We start from the raw sequence: 12,579 nt of genomic DNA on the forward strand, positions 1-12,579 counted from the left end.
CAGGAAGGGGGGAGGGGACAGGGGAGGGGACAGGTCGGGCCAGATCGAGCTCCCGCGGCGCAGGGCGGAACCCCGGCTAGCCCGCCTGCGCACAGGTGAGAGAGCCCAGGCGGGGCGGAGCGCAGCGCGGCCCGTGCCAGGCTCTTGCGCCCGCGGCACCGCCTCGAACCCCGAGCCACAGACGTTTTCCCCGCCGCAGCCGAGGCGCCCCGGAGCCATGGCCGGCCTGAGCTGCGGGGTCACACTCACACTGCTGGGGGTCCTGCTGCTGGGAGCGGCGCGCCCGCCGGGTGGAGCGGGTGAGTGCGGCGCACCCAGCGCCGAGGTGTCGGGCGAGCGGGCGCCAGGCGGGGAGGGAACGGAGGAGCGCCGAGGACCGAGGGTACAGAGTTGGGGCTGGGGCAGACCGTCGGTGTGTACGGACGGCGCGGACTCCCTGGGACCGCCCGACTCCGGGGCGCGCCGCGTCGGCCGCTAGGGCCGTGCCCTCCTGGGTTCGGGGCGATCTGACCCTGACGCCGGCCGCGGCACGTGGGAGTGTCCCCGAGCCGCGAGCCCGCGGTCAGGGGCGTGAGCTCGACGCCGATCGAGAAAGGAAAGATGAGTGCGTGGCAGCCGAGCCCGGGACCGCCGAGGTGGCGAGCCGCGCGCGCTCCGCTCGGGGTTCTACCTGGGTTATGGGGTGCGCCAGGGACGGCAGGGCGTGAGGGCAGGGAACTTCCTTCTCTGCCCCGTCTGCCCCCTCGCCCGGACCTGGGAGAGGTGCAAGGGAACAGGGTCTTGGTGCTCGGGTACCCACCGATCACCCTTTCCCCTGTTCGTAGGCTACATTCTCGCTTCCCTGAAGTTCAGGAACATTAAGAAAATGAGAGCGCTCGGTAGAAGGTGGAAGGCCGCGGAGGCTCCGGGTTCCCCGCCCCCCACACCCCCTCCCGTTCCCCCCGCTACCTCCCGGTTCCCTCTCCCCGTGCCCCCTCCTCCACATCCCCATCCCCGTCCCCGTCCCCCCAACCTCCGCTCCTGATGTGGTGGACTTTGGCCGCGGTAGGGGGTCCGCAGGGCCGGGCGTTCCCGCTGCGCGCGTGAGTTTCGTGCTGTTCGGGTTGGGGGAGGGACCGCCGCTTGCGAGCCGCTGGGCCTTGGACGAGGTGCCCCGCGGGCGCTGGACCTATTAAACCTGTAAAATAACCTGGTTTCTCGGAAGAACTTGCTTTGAGGCCTTTCCTGAGATTAGCACAGGTTTTGTGTTTTGTGAAGAGCTGTCCGGAAGCGATTGGGGTCTTTGATTACCCCCTTTGCTGCACCTAAGTGGGTGTCTGTATTTGCCCGTGGGTAAATGAGGGTAAATTAAATTCAGGAGTAAAACTGAACTTGGGCATTTCGGTAACTGCCGTCCTTGTCAGTCCGAGACAGGAAAGCTTCCTGGTTCCTTTCTGCCCAGTACATAGAGCATGTTAAGACCGCATTTAAAGTATTGTGGGCATAGTCACTGTAATTTAACACGGAGCTTTCAAGATTTCCTTTGAAGAAAAAAGTCAGTTTAAGAATAAAGAATAATATAAATGTATGAATGCTCCTGAATACACTGATTGCAAAGCAAAAGTCATCAACAAAACGATCAAGAGTCATTTAGCGAATGAAAACGTGTGTGAATGTGTGTGTGAGAAAAATGTGTGCCCACCACTTCCTACAAACTTAGGGCACACATTAGCCCGTCCTTCTCCTGGGCAGCTGGCAACAGACTATCAGGTAAGGAGAGCCAGGTCCCCCCTCCCCCCCTCCCCCTCCCCCTCCCCCCTTCCCCCTCCCCCCTCCCCCTCCCCCCTTCCCCCTCCCCCCTCCCCCCTCCCCCCTCCCGGTTGCTGCATGGAAACTGGGAATTGGTGGAGATATTTGCAGTTGGCTGTGCTAACCGTTGAGAACTACTCCAGCAAGACTATGGTGTTAATCAAGGCTTCACTAATGACATTGGCAGCCTGTCCTGAACCCACTTCTGTTCCCGTCTGATTTCCCCCTGTGGCCTGGGAGGCTGCCATTTGGGCTCCAATGGAGTCTTCCTTCGAGGAAGTTCTAGCCGGTGGCTTGGTGTGTAAACTTGAGGACGTGTAGGAACTTTCCCATTTTGCTTTCTCTTTTGTTTTTAAATAAATATTTTTTTTATTGATTTTTAGAGAGAGAGAAAAGGAGAGGGATAGAGAGATAGAAACTCAGTGAGAGAGAAACATCATTCATTGGCTCCCTCCTGCATGCCCCCCACTGGGGATGGAGCCAGAAACCTGGGCACATGCCCTAACTGGGAATTGAACCCATGACCTCTTGGTTCCTGGGTGGCTGCTCAACCATTGAGCCAGGATGGCCCGGGCCCATTTCACATTCTTAAATCCTCTCTGTGGTCTCAGGAGCTGGCCGGGTGAGGCCACATCACAGACTCAACCGAGGGCTCTGCCTCTGGTTGGAGCAGCCGCCTCGTACATCTGCTTTGCCTGAAAGTGAAGTTGTACTTGCGGTGGAGCTGAAGGGTGAAGGAAAGTTGGCTTCTTGGTGTGGTGTGTTTGCGCGAGTTTGGTATCCCACCAGCGCCCCCACTTCCAAGGGTGAAGGACTGGTTAAGTAGGAGTCGTGGCCTTGTTAAAACTCAACTTAGTGGCTTTCCAAGAACTACCCAGATACCAGAGTCCGGGTCCGTGGCTTCATTCCTGCCACCGTGGGCAGACATCAGATGAGGTGTTCCCCACCCTGGGAGTGTGCTCATCATTCTTCTGTTCAAATGCGGAGCTGCTGGCTGTGGTCTGTAACTGGCAGGCCTGATGAGTTGCTCCCCCACCCCCACAGGTTTGCGTGACTTGGAGGCAGATGCTGCCATTTCATCTGTGATGACTGTACCACGCCCCACCCCTCACTCTGCTAGGGGCTCTTTCAGGCTTCAGTGTGGAGGAAGGAAGTTGAAAACAATATTTAAAATGTTTATATAATAGTTATTGTAGCCCTGACTGGTGTGGCTCAGTGGATAGAGCGTCGGCCTGCAGACTGAGGGCTCCCGGGTTCGATTCCAGTCAAGGGCATGTGCCTTGGTTGCAGGCATATCCCCAGTGGGAGGCGTGCAGGATGCAGCTGATGGGTTTCTAACTCTCTATCCCTCTCTCTTCCTCTCTGTGAAAAGTCAATAAAATATATTTTAAAAAATAGTTATTGTAGAAAAATTGGCCATAAATATAACCAAAATGGGAAGAAAAAAGTCATCTGTGAGCAAACCACCGGCTCATATTGGTGCACAGTGTGTGTGTGTGTGTGTGTGTGTGTGTATGTGTGTGTAAAACCAAATATAGGACCATCCCATTATATGGCTTCAACCATCCCCCTACTGTTGGGCATTTAGGTTGCTTTTCGTTTTTCCTACTAAAAAATAGAACATGTCCAACAATAGGGAACTGCGTGTGTCAATTTTGATAGGTCCGTTCAGTGAAAACATAGCACAGATTCTGTAAAGACAGGAAATGTCATTTTTGTGTCAAGGTTATAATAGAGGCTAAGCCAGATCATCCCGTTTTGATATATCTGAAAATGTGTTTTTGTGGCTGTATTGTTCTGCACATTGTTGACGGTTTTGTCCGGCTGAAATTCTGGAAACAGAATTGCTGGGATGAAGAGTGGAGAGCACATTAGGGCTCTGGCTGCAGGTTTCCACCATGCTGCCATGGAGAGCTTATCTTGTTGTCCTGGTGCACATCCGGGCCAGCAGTGAGTGAATGGGCTTCCCACACTCACCCAGGCTGCCATCCTTGCCTCACTAGCATCTATGAAAGAAGCTTTTTCCTCCCTCTCAGTCCGTGAGCAGGGTCTGGACAGTGTTAGTGGACATTAGACATCTCAGGAGCATCCCAGTAGCAGGTACATGGTCCAGCCCCGCCTGCGATTTGGATGCGGGAAGGAGGAAGTGTGGAGAGTTTGCTGGTCAGAAGGATCCATGATTGAGGTCAAGGTGGATGGTGCAGTAAGGGATGACACAACACTCCTGGTATGGGAGACCCCTAGCTAAAGCTTTCCACTGGGTGATCAAGAAATGTTCACACCCTCTGATTCTCATTCTAAATTATAAAAATTATCCCACAATCAAATTATTTCAAACCACTTCCTACAACCTTGTAATTAGCCCATCATCTTCTCCTGGGCAGCTGGGGGCAGCATTCTGGACAACCAGGCAAGGAGAGCCAGGTTCCCTCCCTCACTGCTGTCCTGTAGCCTTGGGTTTGTATTCAGTACATCAGTTTTTTCAAATTACTATCTATTGCTTGTCAGCGCTAACACATGTGAGCATCCGCTCTGTGCCAGGCACTGCAGATGGTTCCGATGGCCAACCACTCACGGGCTTCTTCACCAACCGTGGCTTTGTGTGCAGTAACTTACTAAACCCCCTTTGTTGGCACTCGGGGCACCTCCACTTCATCCCAACGCTCTATCTGTTGTATTTGCAGTGTAAGTCGCAACTTCTTGGCGTTATTTTGTTTAAAATGTTGTGTTGTGTTTGGAGATGTAAACATATGTTTCCTAAACAGACATTGGCCAAAAATAACTTTGGAGGATGAATCATAAGGTCGACAGTGTTTGAGTAATAAAAACGAAGCTTTCTCCTGAGAAAAAGTAAATCGAGGACATGACCTTGGGTAGATCTGCTCATCATTTAGCAGTGCTCTCAGTAACCTCCCTGTGTGAAGAGGCACAGAGAGGTGAAGTAACTTGCCCGGGGTTACCCAGCTGGTATGTAGTGATGTTGAGGTGGCAGCCCAGGGAGACTGGCTCCAGTGCTGGTGGCCCTTCGCACAGTGGGACTCCTGAAGAAGCATTTGCTAGCTTGTGAGGCAGTGTCTACACTCCGGGCATTTGTTTTTTATTTAAAAGAAATATCAACATTTACTGAGTGCTGTGATCATATTTTTCCTAGGAATGTGTATGTGTGTGTTTTTTTAATATTCAGGTGATTTAAAAACTGTGTTTAGAAAAAGAATTACCTGTCCACGGTAACAAAAATTCAAATTGTACAAAACGGCGTGTGCGATAAAAGTATGTCCCCTTCCGCCTCTGACCCCAGGCCTCCTCCCAGAGGGAGCGAGCCATGGCTTCTTGGGCATTGTGTCGGAGCTGGTCTAGACATGTTATTGTTTATAAATACCTCTCTTCTTTATACAAACAATGGAAGCTTAATTATAGCGCACAGTATGCATCCCATACGCTTCTGGATTTTTTTTCACCCCACACCACGGTTCACTGCTTCCTTTCGCCTTTTTAGTTGGAACTCACCGTAAGCTTAAGGTGAGGGAAACATTTTGAGTTTCCTTTCAAATACTTACTTTGGTTAAGTGATCAGAAGGCCAGGAACACAATGTATTGAGAAGACTGAGGGCAGGCGTGGGCTCTGGTTGCTCCTCATGTTGTCATTGATGAGTGATTAGCTCTTGCTGACTTTGTACACTGATGAGTCTAATAGTTAAGGTGTAACCCACTTTAAGCTGCTGTGACACACAAACCCAGATGTGTATGGTGACTTAAACACAATAGATGTTTACTTCTTGCTCATGTAAGGTTGCAAACAGGAGATCTCCTCCAAGCAGAGATCTGGGCTCCTTCCACTTTCTGGTTTCACCGTCTTCAACATGTGGCTTCCATGTCCGTCAACATCTCATTCATTCTGTGTTCCCCTCTGCCTCACCCCAGAACCTGGGGCTTCACTGCATAGCGCATGCCTGTAACTTTCTACTGGTTCCTTTATTTTTACTTTTTAAACATGTTTTTATTGATTTTAGAGAGAGGAAATGAGAGGGAGAGAGCGATAGAAGCATCAACGATGAGAGAAAATCATCAATTGGCCGCCACCTGCACACCCCCTATTGGGGATCGAGCCCACAACCCGGGCTTGTGCCCTGACCGGGAATCACCTCCTGGTTCATCACTCGACACTCAACCACTGAGCCACACTAGCCAGGCTCTGCTGGTCCCTTTAAATGGGTGTCCAGGAGAGAGAGGAGTGGGGGGTGTGGATGAGTTTGCAGGAATGCAGCCCCACTCCCCGCAGTTTTTCAAGGGAATAACCAGAAAAGGGTGGAGAAGGGTTTGAGAGACAGTGAAAGCAGCAGGGAGTGGAGTGTGTGTGTGTGTGGCATGACTCTCGTCATGTTATCTTGCTGTCTTTCTGTCTAGATCTCACATGAGCTTAGGAAAAAGGCTGGAAGGACCAGGTTACACCGGGTGTCTGGCCTCACGGTGTGGCTCAGCAGAGGCCTCCTGTGTACGGGAAGTTTGTTAGTGGCACTAATGACAAGGACTCTGTGTTGTCCTGCATGTTCTCTCATTGTAACCACATCACTCCACACCTTCCCAACTCGGTTGGTTTGGTTTTCTCTAAACAGTAACACTGAATTGGTGATAGAATGCAGCGCAAAATCCCAATTTGCTTTTCTGCAAAAATTTTTCTCAGCCTAGAACAAGCTTTTAAACATTTGCAAGTCTACCCTGAAACTAATATAGTATTGTATGTCAACTGTAATAGAAAAAATAATAAATTGTTTTCCAATGAGCTTCTACACACACACACGCGCGCGCGCACACACACACACACACACACACACACACTTCCTGTTACCAAAGAACTGATCAGACCAGTTTTGTATAACTTACATGTCATAGCCAATTACATGTGAGAAATGAATGAAACGCCCCAGTGGGCTTCTGCGGATCACAGTTCCACTTGAGAGCAGGTGTCATGAACTGACACGGGGCTGGCGCTATGATAAGGGGCTGGCGAGCGCCAGGCCTGGAAACCTGAGCTGGCTCTTCTGTGGAGCCTGGCAGGGCTGGCCTTTAATCCCAGGCCTGCTGAGAGCTGAAGGATTGCCTAACCGGCCTGGAAGTTGCTGACAATCTTATCAGGCACTTCAACCCTGGGCTAAATCTGTAGGAGAAAGTTCATTTTTCAAATGGTAACTAGTGCTGGGATCTTCCATCACCCACCATCACCCACCTCGACCCAGTGAGCCCTGGGACTAACACTTCCAGCCTCTGTGGTCTCTGCCGCTGGGAATGCAGTCCCAGTTCCAGCCAGGGACCTGGGTGCTGGGGAAGGCATGTCCCACGGGCACTTTGAAGGCCGAGATAAGCATCTCCTGCTCTTGCCCTGGTAGCTGGAGAGCGGAAACAGCCCACATGCTGTTAGAGGCCTGGGTCATGGTAGCGCATCCAAACCCTGTATGCTATGCAGCCACTTGGAAGAATGGCAGATTCTCCGAGGACCGATGTGGTTGATCTTATTGATGTCACCCCTCCTGGGGGCTGTCCAGGTCCCACTGGGCGAGGGAAGCATGTGTCTGCCTGCCCCGGAGATTTCCTCAAGTGTGCAGCCCTCCTCTGCCGACCTGCTTCATTCAAAGACTTATTCTCCATGTCAGGTTGTGTGGCTGGACCTGCCCCACCCGCCTCTAAGATAGCTGGAAACAGTCCGATTGGGGTGGCTCAGGGGTTGAGTGTCGACCTCTGAACCAGGAGGTCACGGTTCAATTCCTGGTCGGGGCACATGCTTGGGTTGTGAGCTTGATCCCCAATAGCAGGCATGCAGGAGGCAGCGGATCAGTGATTCGCTCTCATCATTGATGTTTCTATCTCTCTCTCCCTCTTCCTTCCTCTCTGAAATCAATAAAAAATATATATATTTTTAAAAAGATAGATGCAAACAAAGTAACAACAAAAGGTCCTGATTCCTCTTGGGCTGCCCTGGCTCCTGGAATGGTGATACACCCACACTCCCCAGTGGCGCTCCCCTAAGTGACCAAGAGGCTGGGCCTTCACCGTGAAGAAACGGGTAGACCTAAGCACCCTCTCCCCAAAGACCAGTTTCACTCCTCTCAGCTGCCATGTGGTGAAGGCTGAGGTCACAGGCGGCCACTGCCTCTCGCACCCTGGCTGCAGGGGGTGGAGGCGGCAGTGCGTCCAGTTGTCCTTGTCCTGTTGCTCCAAGGACGGAGCTGGGGCTGGTTCAGCTCAGGGCCACCCTCCAGGCGAGGTCAAGGCAGCGTGCAGATTGCTACCGATGCAGCGGGAGTGAAGGTGGGGGAGGAGGTGGTGATGTCCGAGAGTTTGACCAGATGCCAACCCCGGTTGCCCAGGACCTGTCATTTATGAGGAAGAATTCAAGTGGGGGTTCTGAGGGGCAAGACTGCAGACCAAGGGAGGGGCCCGTGCTAGGTAGAGAGCCTTGTTTGGATGACTAGCCTTCATGCTACCTGCATTTTCACTGATCGCAGGAGCGTCTGTACTGGGGCGAAGGGCAGGGGGGAGGTACAGAGTGGGTGCTGGCAGTGGTGTGGGCTGAGTGCTGTGGGCTGAAACAAGTCTCTCTGGCACGTGCCCCTCCCTCGCCGGGGTAGGAGTGCATACTGTGGGCATGGTCACAGGTTGGCCGTCCCAGCCCATGCTCTCTGCTTTGCACATGTGGTCTCATTGCAGTACTTGTAGGAGCCCCCTGCACAGTTCATGTCTCTGACCAAATGTTATAGATGAGACACCTGTGGTTTAGAGCGGTCAGGTGCTTGTCCAAGGTGGCCCAGCGAACGACCCAAGTCACTGTTTAAGAGGCAGGGAGTGGCAGTCCCAGCAGATTGAGTGATGGAAGTCAATAATCAAATGGCCCCAGAACAGGTCTCTGTCTTCCGAGAACCTGCTCTCCTGTGCCACCTCCCCGCTCCCTTACGCATGGATTTTCAAAGCCAAAGCTGAACTTAAGTCCAAGGCGGAGGTCTTAATAGTGACCGTTTTCCTGCCCCCCTCCTGACCTTGGACTCTCACACTATCCTTTGAGGGACAATGAATAATAAGGAAGACACTGGCTGTCGTCCGCTTCTGGGAAAGCCCATTTTAGACTAAACGTACATTGAGTTTAGCCAGCTCACGGCTTCTGTGCAGACAAGTAAGAACGTTTTCTCTCCTCTTGCCCCTGATCGCCAAAGAATGCAGTTCTGTCCGAACGTTCCCCCGTAGCTGTGCGTGCCTGTCCCCAAGGCGGACCGTGCATCTGTAGCCAAGGGCCCAAAGGGAAGGTCCCGGGTGCCAGCAGCCAGCAAGCTGTGACACTCTTCATAATCTGCTAATTGTTTTTTTTTTTTTTTTTTATTGATATTTTACAGAGAGGAAGGGAGAGGGAGAGAGAGTTAGAAACATCGATGAGAGAGAGACATCGATCAGCTGCCTCCTGCACACCCCCCACTGGGGATGTGCCCGCAACCAAGGCACATGCCCTTGACCGGAATCGAACCCGGGACCCTTCAGTCCGCAGGCCGACGCTCTATCCACTGAGCCAAACCAGTTTCGGCATAATCTGCTAATTGTTCATAACCTTTTGCCATCTTTTGAGTTTTCGAGTTACTGTCATCATTTTGATTATGTTTAAGTGTAAATTTGAGTCTGTGTAGTTTTGCTCCATTTGGGGTTATTATTCAATGACTAGCCATTAATTCTCAGGTTTGAAAGCAGAGCACACCTACCTGTGCTACGTGAAATAAACAAGACACGAAAGGACAAATACGGAATGATTGCTCTTACGTGAGGCTCCTGGAGGCGTCAGATTCATGGCGGCCAGGGGCTGGGGTCGGGGAACGGGGAGCTACTGTTTCCTGGGGCAGAGCTTCCGTTTGGGAAGAGGAAAAATTTCTGGCGATGGATGGTGGTGATCGTTGTACAACAGTGTGAATGTACTCAGTGAACCTCTGTCGTCCTCTTGGAAGCCATCCCTCCAACCAGTGCAGTTCGGTGCAATATGGGGTGCGATATGGAGTTCAAGTCCGCGTCTTGGGTTGGCCCCAGTCCCAGAGAGATGTATTCATATGTCACCACGGTATACAAGTAGGTGTGTCCATTTGCCGCAGGCGGGCCCCCAGCCTAGTGGTGGGTCTCTGACCCGGTGTGTGTGGGTGATCGTAGCAGGGAAGTTACCCCCGGAGGGCGTGGGTGGTTCCCAGCAAACCCTTACTTTCGAAAATAAAGAACTTGCATCGTTGCCCATACATTTCATTTCTAAATAGTTTGGGGATTGACGGTAGGGAGTGAATGGGTGGACATAACAGTCGCCTGTTCCGACAAGTCAGGTCGACTAGGAGTCCCTTTTAATGTTGCTCTTTGAACTTTATTTTACTGCCCTCTGGGATCGCTCTAGAGCGGTGGGAGTAGTAGCAAACGGTTTTAAAGGAAACTGCAGGCCTCTCACCCCAACTCATGGAAGAGGAAATTCAGTAGATGGGGATTGGAGAGTTCTCCGAAACTTGGGTCAGATTTGGCCCGTGCGTTTCAGGGACGGGAGACGGGAGCCCCGCCTTCTGCAGGATGCTGTTCTGCCAAGCCGTGGCACTAGCCCTTACACCCAGCGCTTTGTGCCACCAACTTGGGCCACCTGCCTCCCGTGGCCACACCCGCAGCTAACGTGCCAGTTTCTCTTTCTCAGTTCCCTGCACTGAGTGAGACACAGCCAAAAATAGGCACAAAAGGAGAACCGCACCCCAAACAGTTCAAATTCCAGGGAGCTTTATGTTAAAATTCAAACTACACTTTCCAGTTATTTTGAAATGAAGGGTTTGTCTTAACGTAGTTTGCCCAGCTAACCATTTCAAACAAACATCTGTCCCTTTGGATCCTCTGGAGATCTCCCAGAGAGCCGGCTGCTGAGAAATGTTTTATTCTGGCTTGATTGACATTGTTGATGGGAACAACCCGTTCTCACCCCAAAATTCCTGGCTGTGTGTGGAGTTCCTTGGGCAGGGCCGGCCCTACCTTTATTAATCATTGAGGCCTGGACAAGTTACTTAGCCTCCGTGTCTTCATCTGTGAAATGGGGATTAATATTAGATGTTAATATTGATAACTGTGGGGATTTAGAAATACTCACCCAATGCCTGCACATATAAAGCACTCATTGCGTGTTCATAGTATGGAAGCAGGCCTGGTGTCTCGATTTCAAAGGCTCCTCACCCAAGAGAGACCCCCGAGTCCTTGAAACAGCGACTTGGTTGTGGTTCTCTTTTATGGATGCGGGAAATGAACTACTTCCAGGCGGGCAGATGGGCGGGCCTCCTCCCTTCCTGTCTGCTGGTTGATTGGAGCAGCCTCCGCAGCTGCCATGAGGGCAGCGCAGTGTGGTTCCCTGGGGAGTGGAGAGGGCAGGGCGCTGAAGTCAGACCAGAATATCCCAGCTGCCTCCTGAGCTCAACAAGTGGGAAGTGAGGTCACTTCTGTGAGCCTCCAAGAGGTGCTAATGTCACACAAGTCACCTAGTCACCGAGTCCCTGCATATGTGAGCAGGGTCGGGGCTGGGAAGGTGGAGAAAATTTAAGGAGGCACCCAAACTTGCACAACCCAGACCGTGAGTGCCTCCTTAAAGCTTGCCCCTGGGTGCCTTCCCTGCCTCACTGTCCTCCCCCCCAGCCAGCCAGGACTCTGGGCTTTAGACTGAGAGCCAAGCTGTGCTACAGTTGTTTCCCTGCTTCACACCCTGGAACGCTGCCCATCACTAGTGTCAGTGGTTGTAATAGGCTCTCATTCATAATATCAACAGCAATCACGCTGACCCACCCACCCCCACGCCCCCCCGCGGCGCGACCGCTCCCCCCCTCCCGCCCCCGCCCCCGCCCCCGCCCCCGCCCCCCGTGCGCCCCAGGCGAGTCCCGGCGTCAGGCCCCAGGGCGAGCGGAGCGAAGCGGGCCAACGGGCAGAGGCGATGTCAGCCGCGATTGGCCCCTGGTACTGCTCTAAGCACTCTATGTGTATTAATTCTAAGTCCTTACAACAATTCCTTTTTATTCCCAGTTGCTGATAAGGAAATTGAGGCTAGAGAAGCTAAGGAACTTGCCCTAGGGGACACAGCTGGTATGTGGTCCAGCCAGGAATTGACCCCAGGCAGTCAGATTCTGGAATCCAAACTCTTAACCACTCCCCCAGCTGCTGAGATATGCTGGTTCCACTGGGTGAAGCCCAACAACCACGCCCCTCCGCAGCCTGGCCCCTACCTCCTCCACCCACATTTTCCTTGACTTCCGGCCCCAACAAACTCCCTGAAGGGGCTCCCAGGAAGCCATGTTCTTCATACCCCTGTGCCTTTAAAAATTTTTTTTTTTTTTTTTTTATTTCAGAGTGGAAGGGAAAGGAAGAGAGATAGATACATCAATGATGAGAGAGAATCATCGATAGGCTGCCTCCTGCACGCCCCACAGTGGGCATCGAGCCTGCAAGCTGGGCATATGCCCTGACCGGGAATCGAACCATGACCTCCTCCTGGTTCAGAGGTCGATGCTCAGCCACTGAGCCACGCCTCCTTTGTGAAGCCTTCCTTGACCACCGTCCCCAGAGTGTTAATAGCTGACCCTCAGTGCCTTCAGAAAACCTTGATCTTCCTTGGTGCCTTCAAGTTGCTCTCAGGGTGGTCTGGTGGGGACAGACAGACAGGCAAATGAACGTTCAACTGACATGAAGTCGGCAGTTGCTCCTGCCAGGGATAAAGGCAGGAGAAATTATGTCAATGGCCTAAGGGTGGAAGGGTGAGTCACCATCCCT

The 12,579-nt window shown here is 52.4% G+C and overlaps 1 protein-coding gene across 1 annotated transcript in view; it reads left to right on the top strand.

Annotated features, from left to right (window-relative positions):
- Positions 1 to 217: 217 nt before the first annotated feature.
- The window catches only part of CDCP1 (CUB domain containing protein 1), a gene marked incomplete at both ends in the record, with an annotated part of 31,902 nt that continues 19,540 nt past the window's right edge, over positions 218 to 12,579 (top strand). The window contains one exon of the mRNA XM_080672243.1: positions 218 to 299. Within this exon, the coding sequence (XP_080528369.1) occupies positions 218 to 299 (82 nt within the window). The remainder of the gene's footprint in view (positions 300 to 12,579) is intronic.

This window comes from Plecotus auritus, assembly GCF_963455305.1.
Source record: "Plecotus auritus genome assembly, chromosome: 6".
In the NCBI taxonomy this organism is placed as follows: Eukaryota; Metazoa; Chordata; class Mammalia; order Chiroptera; family Vespertilionidae; genus Plecotus; species Plecotus auritus.